The 15800-nt window shown below is 42.4% G+C and overlaps 1 protein-coding gene across 1 annotated transcript in view; it reads right to left on the bottom strand.

Moving 5' to 3' along the window:
- The window catches only part of Dok5 (docking protein 5), a 153996-nt gene that overhangs the window by 27302 nt on the left and 110894 nt on the right, over window positions 1-15800 (bottom strand). The window contains exon 6 of the mRNA XM_028885104.2: window positions 12214-12349. Within this exon, the coding sequence (XP_028740937.1) occupies window positions 12214-12349 (136 nt within the window). The remainder of the gene's footprint in view (window positions 1-12213; window positions 12350-15800) is intronic.

Here is a 15800-nt window from a genome sequence, read left to right as displayed (position 1 = left end):
CTGAGAGTGCTACATCTTGCAGGGAACAGGAAGCGACTGACTGTCATAATGAGGGAAGCTTGAGAAAAACCTGAAAGCCCACCCCCACAGAGACACACTTCCTCCAACAAGGTCACACTTCCTAATAGTGCCACTCCCTTTGGGGGCCATTTTCTTTCAAACCACCACACTGTCACACCTGAAGACATGAATATGATCCCTGAGATGCATGTGGTAAGGGAAGAAAACCAATTCTAGTAGCTTGACCTCCACAAGAATGTTGTAGCAAGTGCATTTTCCATACACAATAAATAAACTAATATAATTCAGAATAAAGTAAATAGAGAAAGGAGGGACTAGACAAAGGGATAGTAGCAAGAGACACTAATCATGACCCTCAAAACCTGAAATATTTACTATCTGGCCTTTTAGAAAGGTTTGCAAAGAAATCTCTTATTATTGATGTCTCTAAATAGATTAAGAACTACAAAGACTTGATTCTATTCATCTTTACTGTGTTCTCACCACCATTCACATCTTGAACTTGACCATGATTGACATTAGAAAAGCCATATTACCGACTACTGTCTAGGGTGTCTACCCAATGCACCCATAAGCTTCTGCTCTCAGCTGAACAAGCTCAAGTGAACAAGGATTTAGGGTAAGACCTGTGGTTATCTTATCATCCTCAGGCCTCCAGGACAGCACCTGCTTATAGAACCACCTACTTAAAGACTGAGAGTCAGTGTTTGAGTCTATAGACAAAGCTACAAGCTGTTCCTAACTCTTTCTGTTGCTAGAGAAGTATACACATGAGCTGAACAAGGACATGGTGCCCAGCACTTACAGCCATAGAACAAGGGAACCTCCAATTAAAGTACACCATTGTGTGTGTTCCAAATCCTTATGATGCTAAGGTGGCTGAAGAGAAGTATTCATACAATGGGGCTTTACCTCCATGACAAGAGTCATAGCCTTGAAGCAAAAACCCTAAGTTTCATCAGCATCTACCATATCTGAATTAACTGGTCTGTCTTAACTGTTTACTTAAAAAAAAATTCATTGATTTTCATTTTATGTGTATGAGTGTTTGCATGTGTGTATGTGCACCATATGTGTGCAGTATCCACAGAGGCCAGAAGAGGGCATAGGATTCCCTGAAACTGGAGTTACAGAGAGAGTAAGCTACCATGTAGGTGCTGGGAACTGAACCCAGGTCCTCTGCAAGAGCAGCCAGTGTTCTTAACTATCTCTACTGACCCTTAACTGTTTATTTTTAAACATGGGGGTAATTCCACATATCTTCTTTTAATTTCTAAGGAATTCGTGTTGAACTTAGGTGTCTTGATTCTGTTTTTTTTTTTTTTTTTTACTTTAACTGAGTATGCATAAAACAGAGCCTTGGCCGGACGGTGGTGGCGCACGCCTTTAATCCCAGCACTCGGGAGGCAAAGGCAGGCAGATCTCTGTGAGTTCGAGGCCAGCCTGTGCTACCAAGTGAGTTTCAGGAAAGGAGCAAAGCTACACAAGAGAAACCCTGTCTCGAGAAAAAAAAAAAAAAAAAAAAAAAAAAAAAAACAGAGCCTGTACTGTGAACAGTAATACACCAGAGCAGAGAGAATCTGTATCAAGCACTACACAAGTGAGCAAAAAACAAAAAACAAAAAAAAAAAAAAAAAAAAAAAAAAAAAAAAAAAAAAAAAAAAAAACAGAGCCTAAGGTGTATTATGGAGACTGTAGTTACTCAGTTTAAATCAAAGTTCCATCACTTCCAAGATGTGTGTCCATACTTCAAACCCCTGAGACCTAACAGTGGATGATACTGCCCATACCTATGACCATGTTGAAGACCAAATGTTAATAGATGTCTAGTTCTTGGAACATTTCCCCACACACTGTAAATTCTCAATGAGTGTCACATATGCCATCATTCCCAGCAGTAGTCAAGGCATGTAGCTAACCTCCTAAAACTCAGCTCAGGTATACCTTGCTCCAGGAAGGTGCTTGGCCCTTCACAGAGTACCATATACCCTAGACAACTTCCCTTTCAATCTTGTATGAGTGATATTTTGTTGCCTTTCTGAAGCTGTGATAAAACACTCAGACCTAAAGCCATTTGTAGAGAGGAAGGGAGTTCCTTGGCTTATATTTCCAGGTCACAGTCCATGACTGAGGGAAGCCAGGGAAGAGAGCACAGGGGACCATGGCCTGCTGACTGCCTCACCTGCTCACACTCAGAGAGCTTCCTTATGCAGCCCAGGACCATCTGCCTTACACATTTTTAATGTTTCCAACCTAAACTCCTTTTCTAAATTTCAAATTTGTTTGAGGATGTGAAACATGTTGGCTTGTTGAAATAAAGTCTCACTATGTAGTTCAAGCTGGTTTTGAACTCCCTGGATAGCCCCAGGCTGACCTCAAACTCATGGCCCTCTTTCATCAACCTCCCTAGTATTACTGAATTACACGCATGAGCCACCACATCCCACATATAGCTGCAGAAGGTTTTTTTAGTTTTTTTTAGTTTTAGAGTATTTCTCCTTAAGACATATCTGTCACACTGCTCTGCAGGTAGTTGGCAGAAATTCTATACAGTTTTTTTTTGTATAATTAGTATGTCAGGTTATAAAAAGATTTTAATTTGGGAGAGAAAAAAAAGGTGATAATTGCTTTAAGCGGTATGTTAAAGTTAACACGGTTAACCAGAATCCATAAATAGAAGAGGTAAATCTGATCTGGAGGGGGGGGGACACGACAGTGTGGGGTGTTCACACATATAAAACCAACCCCCAACATCTACTTCAGTGTCTGAAATGCCAACCAAGTTGATTGCATGAGTTTTTAAACCCCCTTTCTCCCCTCTCTATATATGCATATATGTGTATGTATACATATATATTATATATACAATAGGTAACAAAATGCTTTTATAATCATACTAAATATAAATTGATTTGGTTTCAAGAGTTGTGACAGATATCATTTATATTCTGTAAATTCATTAGAAAATTTTATGTGAGAAACTCCATTTGCCCATAAATCAGTCCATTAAACAACAACAACAACAACCAAAATAAAGGGTGTGAAATACCATTTCCAATTTTAGGCTCAGGCCTGTGTGTCATTAAGGATTCAGATTATGAGGGAGAAGCCATCATAAGGCTTTAATGTCACCCTCAATTGAGCCCACTCTGTGGTCCCAAAAAAGGTCTAAGTGGCAGGCCATTTCCACCCTGGGGCTCACGCCTTGAAGGAAATTCTGGAATGACAGTTCTGCTTATGGAATGGGGAGCATCCCACAGGCTGCCACTCCTTATTCCAAAATTAGACTTTATCATAGACACAGATCTCAGAGGTGGCAAAAATATCTGACTGCTGCAGGGAGGTCCCCAGTTGTCCCACGAGCTCTCTGCTGTTTCTCCAACAAGGCAGCTGGCGGCTAAGATCCACCTCATTCGGTCATTCTGTTTTAACCACCTCGGAAGCCGAACAGTCACGCACTCAATTTGAAAACCACGAAGGTGGGGAAGAGTTATAAGGCATATGGTACCAAACTTCCTAAAAACATACTCAGGTTTTTAACCCAGTTGGCGTTTATGTACCTGTGTTCACGTGTAAGGGTCCGTGTGTGAGTCTAAGGAAGCTCATGCGTGTACATTCACCTGTGGTTGCAGGCCAGAGGACAAACTCCGCTGTCATTCTCTGGTATGTCTCACCATTTTTAGAATAGACAAGTTCTTTCACTGGCCTGGACCTTGCTAAATATGCTAGGCTGCTGGCCAACAAGGCCTAGGGATCCACCTGTCTCCACCTCCCCAGCAGTGGGCTTACAAACTTGTGCCAGCACACTGGGTTTGTTTTTGAATGTGGGCTGTGGAGATGAACCTTCAGTCCTCAAGCTTGCAAGGCTAGCACTTTGCAGCCTAAGGCATCTCCTCAGATCTCTTTTTTCTTTTTTTCCTTATAAGTGAGCAGTTGTTTAGGAAAAGTGCTCTGATACTGAAGGAGATTTGGAAATGAGTCAGAGTTGAAAACACTGACCAGCTCGAGTTTTAAGACTTTAAGACAGTGTAGGGGGAGCACACAAGAGTTGTAACTAGACAAAACCGCCCGAAACTCCTGGCTCCAATAACGTCAAGCCCCCACTGCTGCAGGCAAATGATTTGGTCAGCTTGAATATCACTTTTCTCATCTGTGCAACAGGAGAGGGTAATTTATTTCTTCCAGGGTGAATAAATGAAGCAGACTCTTTCAGGGTAGGTCCCAAGGGACCTTGAGACTCACTATCTAACATCATAATCTACATGACAACACAACATAGTAGGTCCTCCATAAACATTTATGAATAAACAAGTGATTGAGAATGAATGAATGAATGAATGATTACTGTGGTGCTTAGAAAAAAAAGCTAGGTACAGTCCCTGGCTTGTTGCAGGAGGCTAGATAAACAGCAATGATGACATCACTAAGGAGTAGGTCCTCGCTGAATGAATGGAATTACCAGCAAATTGAATAAGATTCAAGAAATAAGAATCAAATCATTAAATAAATAGTAGTGTAGGAGGCAGATGCTAAGGTTCTGCTGTCCCCTGTTCCTGAAGTCCTGTGTGGTCAGTCTCTCCATGACTTGGTTAGGGGTTGGATTTTGAGATAGAGGAGAAAAAATGAGGTGATATTTCCATAATTGTCCCTAGTGGGATTGTGGCATCCACCTTGCAAGAAGAGTCTATTGCTGAATTTGATGAAGGAAGGGGCTGCATTGTAGAGACCCATGTGGCAAAGAGCTGGCCATTGCCTCACTAGCAAGAAACTGAGGTTCCAAATTCTACAGCTACGAGGAGATAACACTCCCCAATCACCATATGATCACGCGGTCACTCCTTCCCCAGTCTCTCCTGAAAATGGGACTGTTGTCCCAACTAACAACACATGCAGCTTGAGAAGAAACTGAGGCAGAGGGACCGAGCTGAGCTAAGCCCGAAGTCCAAAGCCCTCACATTGAGATGGTGGGTGTGCACTGTGTGCTCCATCCCCAGCATCCCCAATGCACACGTGTGTGTGTGTGTGTGTGTGTGTGTGTGTGTGTGTGTGTGTGTGTGTCCTGACTCACGGCACCTGAGTGCTCACACCTTGTCATGCAGCAACAGAAAACTACCACTCACTCACCAAATGAGAGAGCGCCTGGCCACAGTGTGTATAGGAAATCTCCGGGCTGAGTGCGACAACCCAGGGCAGGGGCACTTCAGAAAAGTCCCAAGTCTGGCTGCAGATGGCAGGCATGACTGGGCATAGCCAGTGTTTGTCATTTTGAGCTGTGTGGTCAGTGTGGCCTGACCCTTTCACTGTCCCTCATAGTACAGAGAATGGAGTTTTAGGTGAGACCTTTTCATTTTTACATATTGGCTCTCCATTTGGAATTTTTAGAACCATGGTCACCTAAACACCTACAGAGCAAGAAAACATGTCTAGAGGTTTGACACAGAACTATACAGTGCAAGGCGGGAGCACCCCCCGGAAACCTGTTCCAACTCTGAACACCAATAGTTTTTATTAATTCTTTGATAATTTCAATGTATTTTTTTATTATATTCACCTTATCCCCCAACTCCTCCCAGATCTACCCCCCTTACTATACCCACCCAATTTTGTGTCCTCTTTATCTTTAAAAACACATCAGGTCCATCATGTGCTGCCCATGTACTCTTGGCTCTGTAGCCATCCACGGGAGCATGGTTGGCCTAGGAGGAGTCACACTCCTAAAAATAGTAATAATAATAATAACTCTCCCTGTCCCAGCAGCTAATCATCACCAATAGTTCCTTAGCTAGGGTGTGGGACTTTGTGCCTACCTCCCATCTCCATGCTGGGATTTGGTCTAGACTGTGCATGCTGTCACAACTGCCCAGCTGTTTCCTGAAAACATCATTTCCTTACAGTCACCACTGCCTCTGGCTCTTGCAATCTTCCTGGACCTCTTCCACAATGATTCCCAAGCCTTGGGAGGAGCAGGTGTGAGAAAGATGTCCATTTAGGGCTGAGCACTCGCTGGTCTCTATTCCCTGCACCTTGCTTGACCAGTTGTGGGTCTCTGTGTTAGTCACCGTCTACTGCAAAAAGACGCTTGTCTGATGAGGTTGAGAGACGCACCAATCTATGGGCATAAGGATGGGCTGTTCTGAGTCAGGTTATTCTTCTAAGCCGTTGATCCTGGGCCTTTAACCCAAGGGTCATTAAGAGGGTTTGAAAACATACAGAATTCCCCTGAAATGTTATGGATTACAGAATAGAAAAGCAAACACCACCCTTCTCCTCTCAGTCGTTAGGCATCTGAGCTCCAGGGTTGCAGTAACCTCCAGGATGACAGTAAGCATCTGACACAAGTTAGTGCCTTAGAACCACTTTTGTTCTGGAGGCCTAAGACTGAAGTCGACTTCTCCAGGTGAAATTCAAGATGTTTCATGGTTGGTTCTTCTTTGAGAACAGATTCAGTCTCCGTGCTTTCTCTAGCTGCCAGGACACTCCTGCACCCCTAGTCATGCCCTGGCTGTCACTTTCAAAGCCAGCAAAGTGCCATCTTGAGTCTCTTTGTGGCCCTCTGCAGCTCTCACTGACACCCACTACCTGATGTCTGACTATTTTTCTCCTACCGGCTCCTGGAGATGACTCGGACCTTCTTAGCTAATCTAAGCACTCTTCCCATCTCAAGGTCCTTATCCTGACCATCACTGACTGGGAAGCCCTTCCCCTCTAAGACACTGTAGTAAGCTGGTAAATGACCAATATGGGGCTTTAAAGCGTGGATATCATTGGAAAGCTGTAAGTCAGCTAAGGCTAGAGATGACTATCACCACCCCTTTCAGGTATAACCTTGGCTACTTCGGAAGTAGACCAGCAGGAGGGTAAAAGTCATTGCTAGGAGAGAATAGTGAATCTTGAATGCTAAGAAGCAGGAATCTTAAAGGGTCTTGTTAATAAAAAACAAACCCGGAGGCAGGTATTGGGGTGAACACTGAAAGATCAGGGAAACAGAACAAGCCACAGCTACCTCACCTTGCCAGTTCCTCAGCTGATCCTGTTTCCTCAGACTGGAAGCCTCTGAGTCCTCATCCAAACTGATCTCAGCTGAACTGCTGCTAAAAGCCTGAAAGCTTAACAGGCTCTAGTTCCTGGTTTTCACGCCTTATATACCTTTCTGCTTCCTGCCATCACTTCCTGGGATTAAAGGCGTGTGTCACCATGCCTGACTGTTTCCAGTGTACCTTTGAACTCACAGAGATCTGCATGGATCTCTGCCTCCAGAATGCTAGGATTAAAAGTATGTGTGCCATCATTTTCTGGCCTCTATGTCTATCTAGCAGATGTTCTGTTCTCTAACACCAGATAAGTTTATTAGGGTGCTCAATATATTGGGGAACACAATATCACCACAGAATAGTGCTGGTTCTATGTGACTCCAACCTCAGGCACAGAAAACCAAAACACTAACTCCAGGCCAGGTGCAGTCTCCCTCTTGTCCACCATATCAGAGGGTGTCTTTCCTCCCCTAATCAAGTTCTGATTAAAATATACTAGTGTTTGGCTTTCCACAATCCCCAGCTGAAGTGCCACGTCACTCAGATCCCACTTGGATGCTTACTCACTTCATCTGAAACAGGATGTGCTCGCTTTAAAACAGCACGTCTTTCCTAGAACTCATGAAGCGCGCAGCAAATTAAGGGCAAATGACATTATTTTCTAGTTAAATTTTCAGAAGGATGATCTGAATGAATTACTCATATCCCTGATTAATTTTAGTGGAAATAATGAGGAGACAGAAAATGGGAAAACATGCACACATACATCCCTGTCTGCCTTTCCAGAACCAATTTATGCTAATTAAGGCTTTTCAAATAAGGCAATCTCACAGAAACTTCCCTAGGACCTGACAAGTATCTAATGGGAAAGCAGCCAAGTCCGGAGCAGTGGCATGCTCCCGCTTAGGCTGAAGCAACTTGCATTCAGCTTTGCTGCTATCTGTTTCTCCCTCTGTCGTTCACCCTTCTATCTGTCCACTGAATTATCCTTACTGGCACACAAAGAATGGTTAAGTATGAGGTCAGACAGATATACTGTCAGTCCACATGTGCCAAAAGAAAGTGGTGTTGGAAGGCCATTTGGAATCAAATTCAAATCTGTTAAAGAATTCACAGCCTTTGATTCCATGTTTAAACTTTAAGAGTTGACACTAAGTTGTCGCCATGCATGCAGATTGAGTACTGCACCGAACCATGGTTTTAAATGTGCTTATTTTATTTCATGTGGTCAGGGTTTTCACCTCCATGCATGTCTGTGCATCATTTGCATGCATGATGCTCATAGAGACCAGACGAGGATTCAAATTCCTTGGAACTGAAGTTACAGATAGTTGTGACCACTATGTGCATGCTGGGAATCGAAACCAGGTCCTCTGGAAGAGCAGCCAGTGCTCTTAACTGCTGAGCCATCTCTCCAGCCCCTGAAGCATAGTTTTAAAAATTAATGGAAAAATTGTATAGTGTAGTACTATATAACCACACAATAGATGCTTGCTATATAAAAACATGGATGTTGTATGAGGCTTTTTCAAAAAGATAGCTGTGGGCTGGGGCAATAGTTCAGGGAGCACTTGTTACATAATACCTGACCTGAATTCGAATCCCCAGACTCCATGTAAAGCCACATGCAGTGGAGAAAGTCTGTCATCACACTGTTACTTCAGGGATAGGGAGCTGGAGACAGGAGATTGTCCCAGAAGCTCCCAGTTCAGCTATCCTGAAGCTATCGTATGAAGCATGCATCCACAAACAAGAAACCCTACCTCAAGCAAGGTAGACAGTGAGGATCAACACTCAAGGGTGTTCTCTTTTTAAAAGCTAACTGTAAGTCGTGTGTTCAGTACAATTCTGCTTGTTATACACCTACAGGTTAAAACCTCAGAAGCTCCACACTCAAAAATTGGCAATAGGTATCTTGCTGTGTGGCAGAAGCAAGAGGCCTTGCTGTCTCTGGTCAGTGTTCCTTTGTGTGAAGCTCTTCAACGATACATGGATTTTGTAATAAATGTGGCTCTTCCAATGGGTTCCTGCAGTTGTCTGTGACCTAAGCTATCATGTTGCTTCACTCTCCGCTCCTTCCAAATGCTATCTTTAGGTTGCCTCTACTCAGACACAGACTGACAGACAGACAGATGAGTGGTGTAAGATGTAGCTGTTGTTGAGATCAACCTGAAACAATGGATCTACTCAGCAGTGGGCTATGCCAAATGTATTGTGAGCAGATCTCATGGAAACATAATTTTCTACTACTTTTCTCATTCTGTGAAGCAGAAAACTGGAGCTTAGAAAAATCTAGAACTTTACTCTACTCCACAAAGCTGTAATGGTGTAGTGCTGGTGTTGGAACCAGGTTTGCCTACAAGGCAGCAATCATGAGCACAATTACAGTGATGGCCTGTGTCTGCATTATCTGTGTCTATTCCATGCTGGTTAGATTAGTCAGGGAGAGGTGGGTGGGGAGGGGGAGGAAGAGAGAGGGAGGGAGAGAGATTGTAATGAAGGTGAGGGGGTCTTGTGAAAACAGACATTTCCTGTCCCAACTGCCCAGTCCCAAATAACCAAGACAGAAGCTGAATATGAATTATAAATGCTCAGAAAGTAGCTCAGGCTTATTACTAGCTAGCTCTTAAACTTAAATTAACCCATATTTCTATTTATACTTTGTCATGTGGCTCATGGCTTATTAATTCATTTTCTACACCTCCTGGTTGCTTGGAGGCTGGCTGGCACCTGTCCTAACTGCATCCTCCTTCTTCCCATCATTCTCAGTTTGACTTTCCTACCTAGCTACCTGGCCTATCAGCTTTTTATTAACCAATGAGAGTGATACATATTCATAGTGTAGGAAAGGATTGTTCCACAGCAGTTTTGAGCTGTAATATGAAGGCCTGAGATCCAGAAGCACTGATGGTGTCACTTCAAGTCTGAGTTTACAGATAGCAAAAGACCATTGTGCAAGCTCAAGACCATCAAGCAAAGAGAGTGAACTCATTCTCCCTTTAAGCTGTCTAGGCTTCCAACCAGTAGAATGAAGCTCTCTAACACCTCAGAATACAAATTTGTTTCTTCAAATTACCAATTAAAATGACATCTCATCCAGAAGCATTCTCACAGCAACACCAGAATAATGTTTAATCAAAAACCTGGCAAATCATCTCCTACACAAGTTGGCTCTCCCACTCCCTTAGTTCCCACCAGATCTCACAGAGTGTACATCACCAACCACCTCTGAAATGCAATTATGATCATACATCCAACTCTTGGTCCAGAATGTGCAACACAGCCCTGGCTCTCTCCTCTCTTTCAGTAGTGAGCTCTAGCCCCAAGAAGACCATTCCCAAAACAAACATTACATGCACATTTTCAAATTGTAATCCTATCTCCTTAATATTATAATGCCACATGAGCTCCTCTTGTTTTTAATGTCTTCCAGTCATTTTTTTTTTTTTTTTTTTTTTTTTTTTTTTGTCCTTTGTGTTTCTATTTAATATTTCTTGGTATTTGGGTCTGGAGAGATGGCTGAGCAGTTAAGAAGGTATACTATTCTTGCAGAGGACTGGAATTCAATTCCCCTCCCTCAGCACATATGCTATTTGTAATTGCCTATAACTCCAGCTCCAGGGTATGTGATGCCCTTTCCAGGCATCCGTGGGTACCTGCTAAGCTCATATGCATGCACCCTCATCCAGAAACACATATGTATACACAAAATTTAAAAATAAAAATAAAAGAGCCAGGCTTTGCCTTTAATCCCAGTACTTGGAAGACAGAGGCAGTGGATCTCTGTGAACTGGAAGCTAGCCCAGTCTACATAGTGAGTTTTAGGACAGGCAGGGCTTCATAGAGGGACCTTGTCTCAAATTTAAAAATAAATAAATAAATAAATAAATAAATAAATAAATAAATAAATAAATAAAATCTTAAAGATTTCTAGAAATATGTCTTCTCCTTCTATAAGATACTGAAGAATTATTATATTTTCTTTAAGTCAGAGTCCCTAGCAGCATGCAATACAAAAGACAGGTGTTCCAAACTCATGTGTGCATGCTCATGTCAGCATCTTCATACAATAGCAGATGTATGGCTCTGTGTGCTCTCTCAGGCTCTCCCTGTCTCAAAAAACATCTGTAACTGAATTGCAGCTCATTCCCTGTAGTTACCCACTTCATACTAGCACAAACTCAAATCCTTCATTTGAGCCTGGAATATTTCTCCCCAAGTTCCCTCAGCCTTCTTTCATTTGTGTTTTCTAGGCACATTTGTTGGCTGGAAATAATAAATTCTGATAAAGATATGCATACATATGCAGAGGCAGGCTAGCCACATAGCTAAATCTATAGATGTTAATACACACTCATTCAGCGTTAATGTTGTAATGTAAATTACATTGATGAACTGCCACCTGCTGTTTAAGCTTACTGAGACGTCCCACCCTCTTCTGTCTCAAGCATGTTTATCTCAAAGTGTCCTCTAAAGAACCCTGTCCAGTGACCCCCTGATTCTCTTATGGAAAGAGAGAAACAGCAAGCAGCTAAGGGTGCATTGTGTTCTTGAGAACAGGTAGAAGGCAAACCATTCCAGACAAACAACACTACTGTTTATTTTTGGGTGTAAAAAATGCCTGAAGTAGGAATAGGAACAGAAATTCATCCATGGAGAGAAAAGACTCAGCTGGATGCCCCAGACGGGATTTCCCAAGTGATTTCTGCTGCATGTTATAAGCCGCCATTTGACGTTTTTACCTTTGCTTGCTCTCAGCCAGGCTACCCGAGTCTTTTCTGTTGATGTTATAAGCACCTGCCTTGATATTTTGCCATCTATTTGCTGCTTCTCTCTACCTGCTACTTCCTGTTTGTTTTCTTTTTATTTGTGCTTGCTACATGCTTAAGAAACTCACTCATTTGAAATTGAAAGGGCAGCTGTCAGTGAGCATCCTGCGGAGTGTACACACAAATGCAAACAGTCATGTGTAAAGTAGATGGTTTATCAGTTGGTCACATTGGGAATTCTAGGGGTAGCACTCAATCCATGTCCTACAATGTTAAGTCAAGAAAGAAACGAACTGCTTATGTAAAGTGGGCCTTGTTGTTCATCATGGACATTCCCAGATCACAGTCTACGGTGGCATGTGCAGGGCAGAAAGAGGACATTCCAAACATACCATTGAATTTTTCACACTCTGCAGCAAGCGCTCATGCTGCTCAGCTATGGCCAATGCAGCAGAATGGACCTTCTGGTAGATGGCCTCGCCGTCTCGCGTTTGAAAGATAAATAGCCCTTCACCAGTCTCACACATCCTGTGAAGACAAAAGCAAGAAACTTCTGAAAACCCAGCTCTCAGAATGTCAGCATGACAAGATTTGCTCATTTAATTTTAGTACAGGGTCATGCTATGTAGCACTTGCTGGTCTAGAACTCTAGGTAGCCCGAGTTGACTTGCAACAGCCCTTCTGTGTTTGCCTCCTGTAGTGCTGGGGTTACAGTAATGCCATTTGAGTTCATTTATTCTTAATGTGATTCGAGCTCATGATCACATTTGCTAAATAACATTAACTAGACCAAAATGGTCAGTGTCCAATTAACTATTCTAACAGTGGGCATGGAATCAACACTCCTAGCTGATAAGTACTGAATGGTGTTTTGTCTTGTTTATTATAAATTGAAGTAGAAGATAAGTACTGTTTCTCCATCCTCAGTATAATGCCACACTCCAAAGGGATCCCTGTGGTACTGATCCCTCCTCCCACTCCAGGAACAATCTTTCAGCAGAAAACCACTACATGGGCTGTAAGCTCCCGGAGGAAATGGGGTTCTGTCTTTTTTCAATACTATTCTAATTTCCCCACAGATGACAGCCCTAGGAATTCTTTCATTTCCAAATCTACATACAAAATGTTGGTCCAGCATCATGTCAACATGCTGGATCCAATGCAACCCATCACCCTTCCTTAAGGAGCAGGACTCTGCTGAGTTAATGTATGAGACACATGGGAAATTCTTCAAGGAAAACAATGTATATGGGTTTGGGAACTGAAGTCAAACATTTAGAGAAAGGGCATATCCACCCCAGACCACAAAAATCCAGAAATAAACTGATAAAGGGAACTGGCAAGGCACCATTAGATAAAAACAAAACAAATTCTTTATAATTGCATATGTTTTAGTGTGCATGTAGCATGAATCTTAAAAGGTCTTATTAATAAAATCAAACCCGGTGCGAGTTATTGGGGTGAACGCTGGAAGATCAGAGAAGCAGAACAAGCCATAACTTCCTCACCTCGCCAGTTCCTCAGCTGATCCTGTTTCCTCAGACTGGAAGCCTCTGAGTCCTCATCCAAATTGATCTCAGCTGAACTGCTGCTAAAAGTCTAAAAGCTTAACCAGGCTCTAGTTCCTGGTCCTCACACATTATATACCTTTCTGCTTCCTCCCATCACTTCCTGGGATTAAATGTGTGAGTCACCATGCCTGGCTGTTTCCAGTGTGGCTTTGAACTCACAGAGATCCAGATGGATTTCTGTCTCCAGAATGCTAGGGTTAAAGGTGTGAGTGCCACCATTTTCTGGCCTCTGTATCTAGTGGCTGTTCTGTTCTCTGACCCCAGATAAGTTTATTAGAGTGCACAATGTATTTTGGGGAACACAATATCACTACACGTGCATATACAAATATATTTAATTACTACAAGTATTTTTAATTTAAAAATATTTATTTTATGTGTATAGGTGTTTTGTTTACATGTACATCTGTGCATCACATGCATGACTGGTGCGCTTGGAGGTGAGAAAAGGACACCAAATCCCCTGGAACTGGAATTAAGGTTAAGGACTGTTGTGAGTCATCATGTGGGTGCTGAGAATCAAACCTGAGTCCTCTGTAAGAGCAGCCAGTACTCCTAACTGCTGAGCCCTCTCTCCAGCCACTACTGCCAATACTTTAAAGAATTTGAATCAAAGCATGTGCAGTAACACTGAAAAGAGTTCTGGTATGAATATATACAACAATGATAAGAGGTTGTATTTGTTTGTTCTAAAGGAGCTAGCCGTCTAAATCCCCCTCTTTCCACTTCAGAACTTCTTGCTGATAGCATGAACTCTGCCTTACTTAATGCGTGAGTTTTGTTTACGTCTGAAAAACTTATGACACAATAAAGAACTAAGGAAGTTTCCAGCTTCAAGCCATTGTTCTTTTTTGTACTTATCCAGTACATGCAATTAGTGTCATAACACAAGAAAGATACACCCCAGTCTAATTATCCATAGTTGGCCCAGGACCCCAGCCATGGGGGGGGGCTAAATAATGGCTGACCCTGCTTAGCTTCAATTTCATGAATATGGATGTATGAGGATAGGGAGAAGGGGATGCTGGTAAAGAGGAGAAAGAGCTTGGTTTCAATCAGTGATGATTATGGGATTGTAATCATTAAGTTGTGCCCAGTTGATAATGTATTAAAGCTAAGGTTCAACACATTCTTCATCAACTGTTTCGTGAAGACATCATGCGCCATTGCAAACCCTGCTGTCACCTCTTTTGAATGTAAGTCGCTGTATCATCTCGAGTCCACTTCCTGCACAAAGCTCTACAAGGCTTTGTGATTTTTCCACATCTCTTTTACCACAAAGTACATGAATTTATTAAGAGGAAGAATCAACTTTAACTGATTCTTTAAGGGGAAGAAATCACTTGCTGTTCCTCCTATGATAGAGGTCACTGCTCATTGACTTACTGAAATGACTGTCCTGTCCCTTGAGGACAAGAAGGCACCTGTTACTCAGAAGCATCTAGAAGATGGCTGAGGAGCACCCAAGTTTGAAAGCACACTTCTTAATCTTGGTGCTCCTGGGGCCTTTAAAGTCTTTTGTTTTGACCAAAACTCACAGTAAGAAATACAGTTTAGATTATGACCAAATACATTGATCCATTGCTATATAGGTTGATCATAAATCTACTAACATGCTAATGTTTTCTCCCTCTCTTAGCACTTGATGCTTGCCTGACAGAACTTCCTTTACATTATGACTCATTAACTGGCAAGAACAACTCTTAACAAAATCGTCCTTTTGACAATTCCTGGAGTTTTACTTGTTTGTCTTGAGATAGGGTATCATCATCCTGTTCAGTCCTCCAAAACAATATGTAACTGAGGAGGGACTTAAACTGCTGACCTACCTGCCCCCATGTGAGTGCTGGGTCTACAGCTGTGTGTCACAATGAGTGCTGAGTCTACAGCTGCATGCATGATGCTTGGTTTAAGCAGTAGTTGTGTTCAAACTCAAGGCTTTGTGTGTAATGGGCAAACCCTCTACCAACTGAGCTATATCCCCAGCTCACCCACCAATGTCTCCTTTTGAAAAGCATAATGCAGATCTTTTCTTTAATGATATCATTTAAATCTCTCAAATACTGTGATCAAAAACAAAGGAAATCAAAATGACTATAGCATCAAGCATTGTTTTTCCGACACTCACCTGAAGCCAATGAATGCAGAGACACACACACACACACTATTCAGGTACACAGACAGACAGAAAGGCAGACAGACAGACACAGACAAACACACACACACACACACACACACACACACACACACACACACAGACCACTGCCACAGACACTGCCACGGCCACAGCTTACCACTTACAGAAAGAATCAGGAGTCATATCCCTAACCATCATACCTCAGGTAGAAAAAACAAGACTTTCTATTCAGACCCCCTAGGGCATAGAGAGTGGAGGAGACAAGGCTAAT

Source organism: Peromyscus leucopus, chromosome 1 (assembly GCF_004664715.2).
Source record: "Peromyscus leucopus breed LL Stock chromosome 1, UCI_PerLeu_2.1, whole genome shotgun sequence".
Classification (NCBI taxonomy): domain Eukaryota; kingdom Metazoa; phylum Chordata; class Mammalia; order Rodentia; family Cricetidae; genus Peromyscus; species Peromyscus leucopus.
This window is presented reverse-complemented; position numbering and strand designations above follow the sequence as displayed.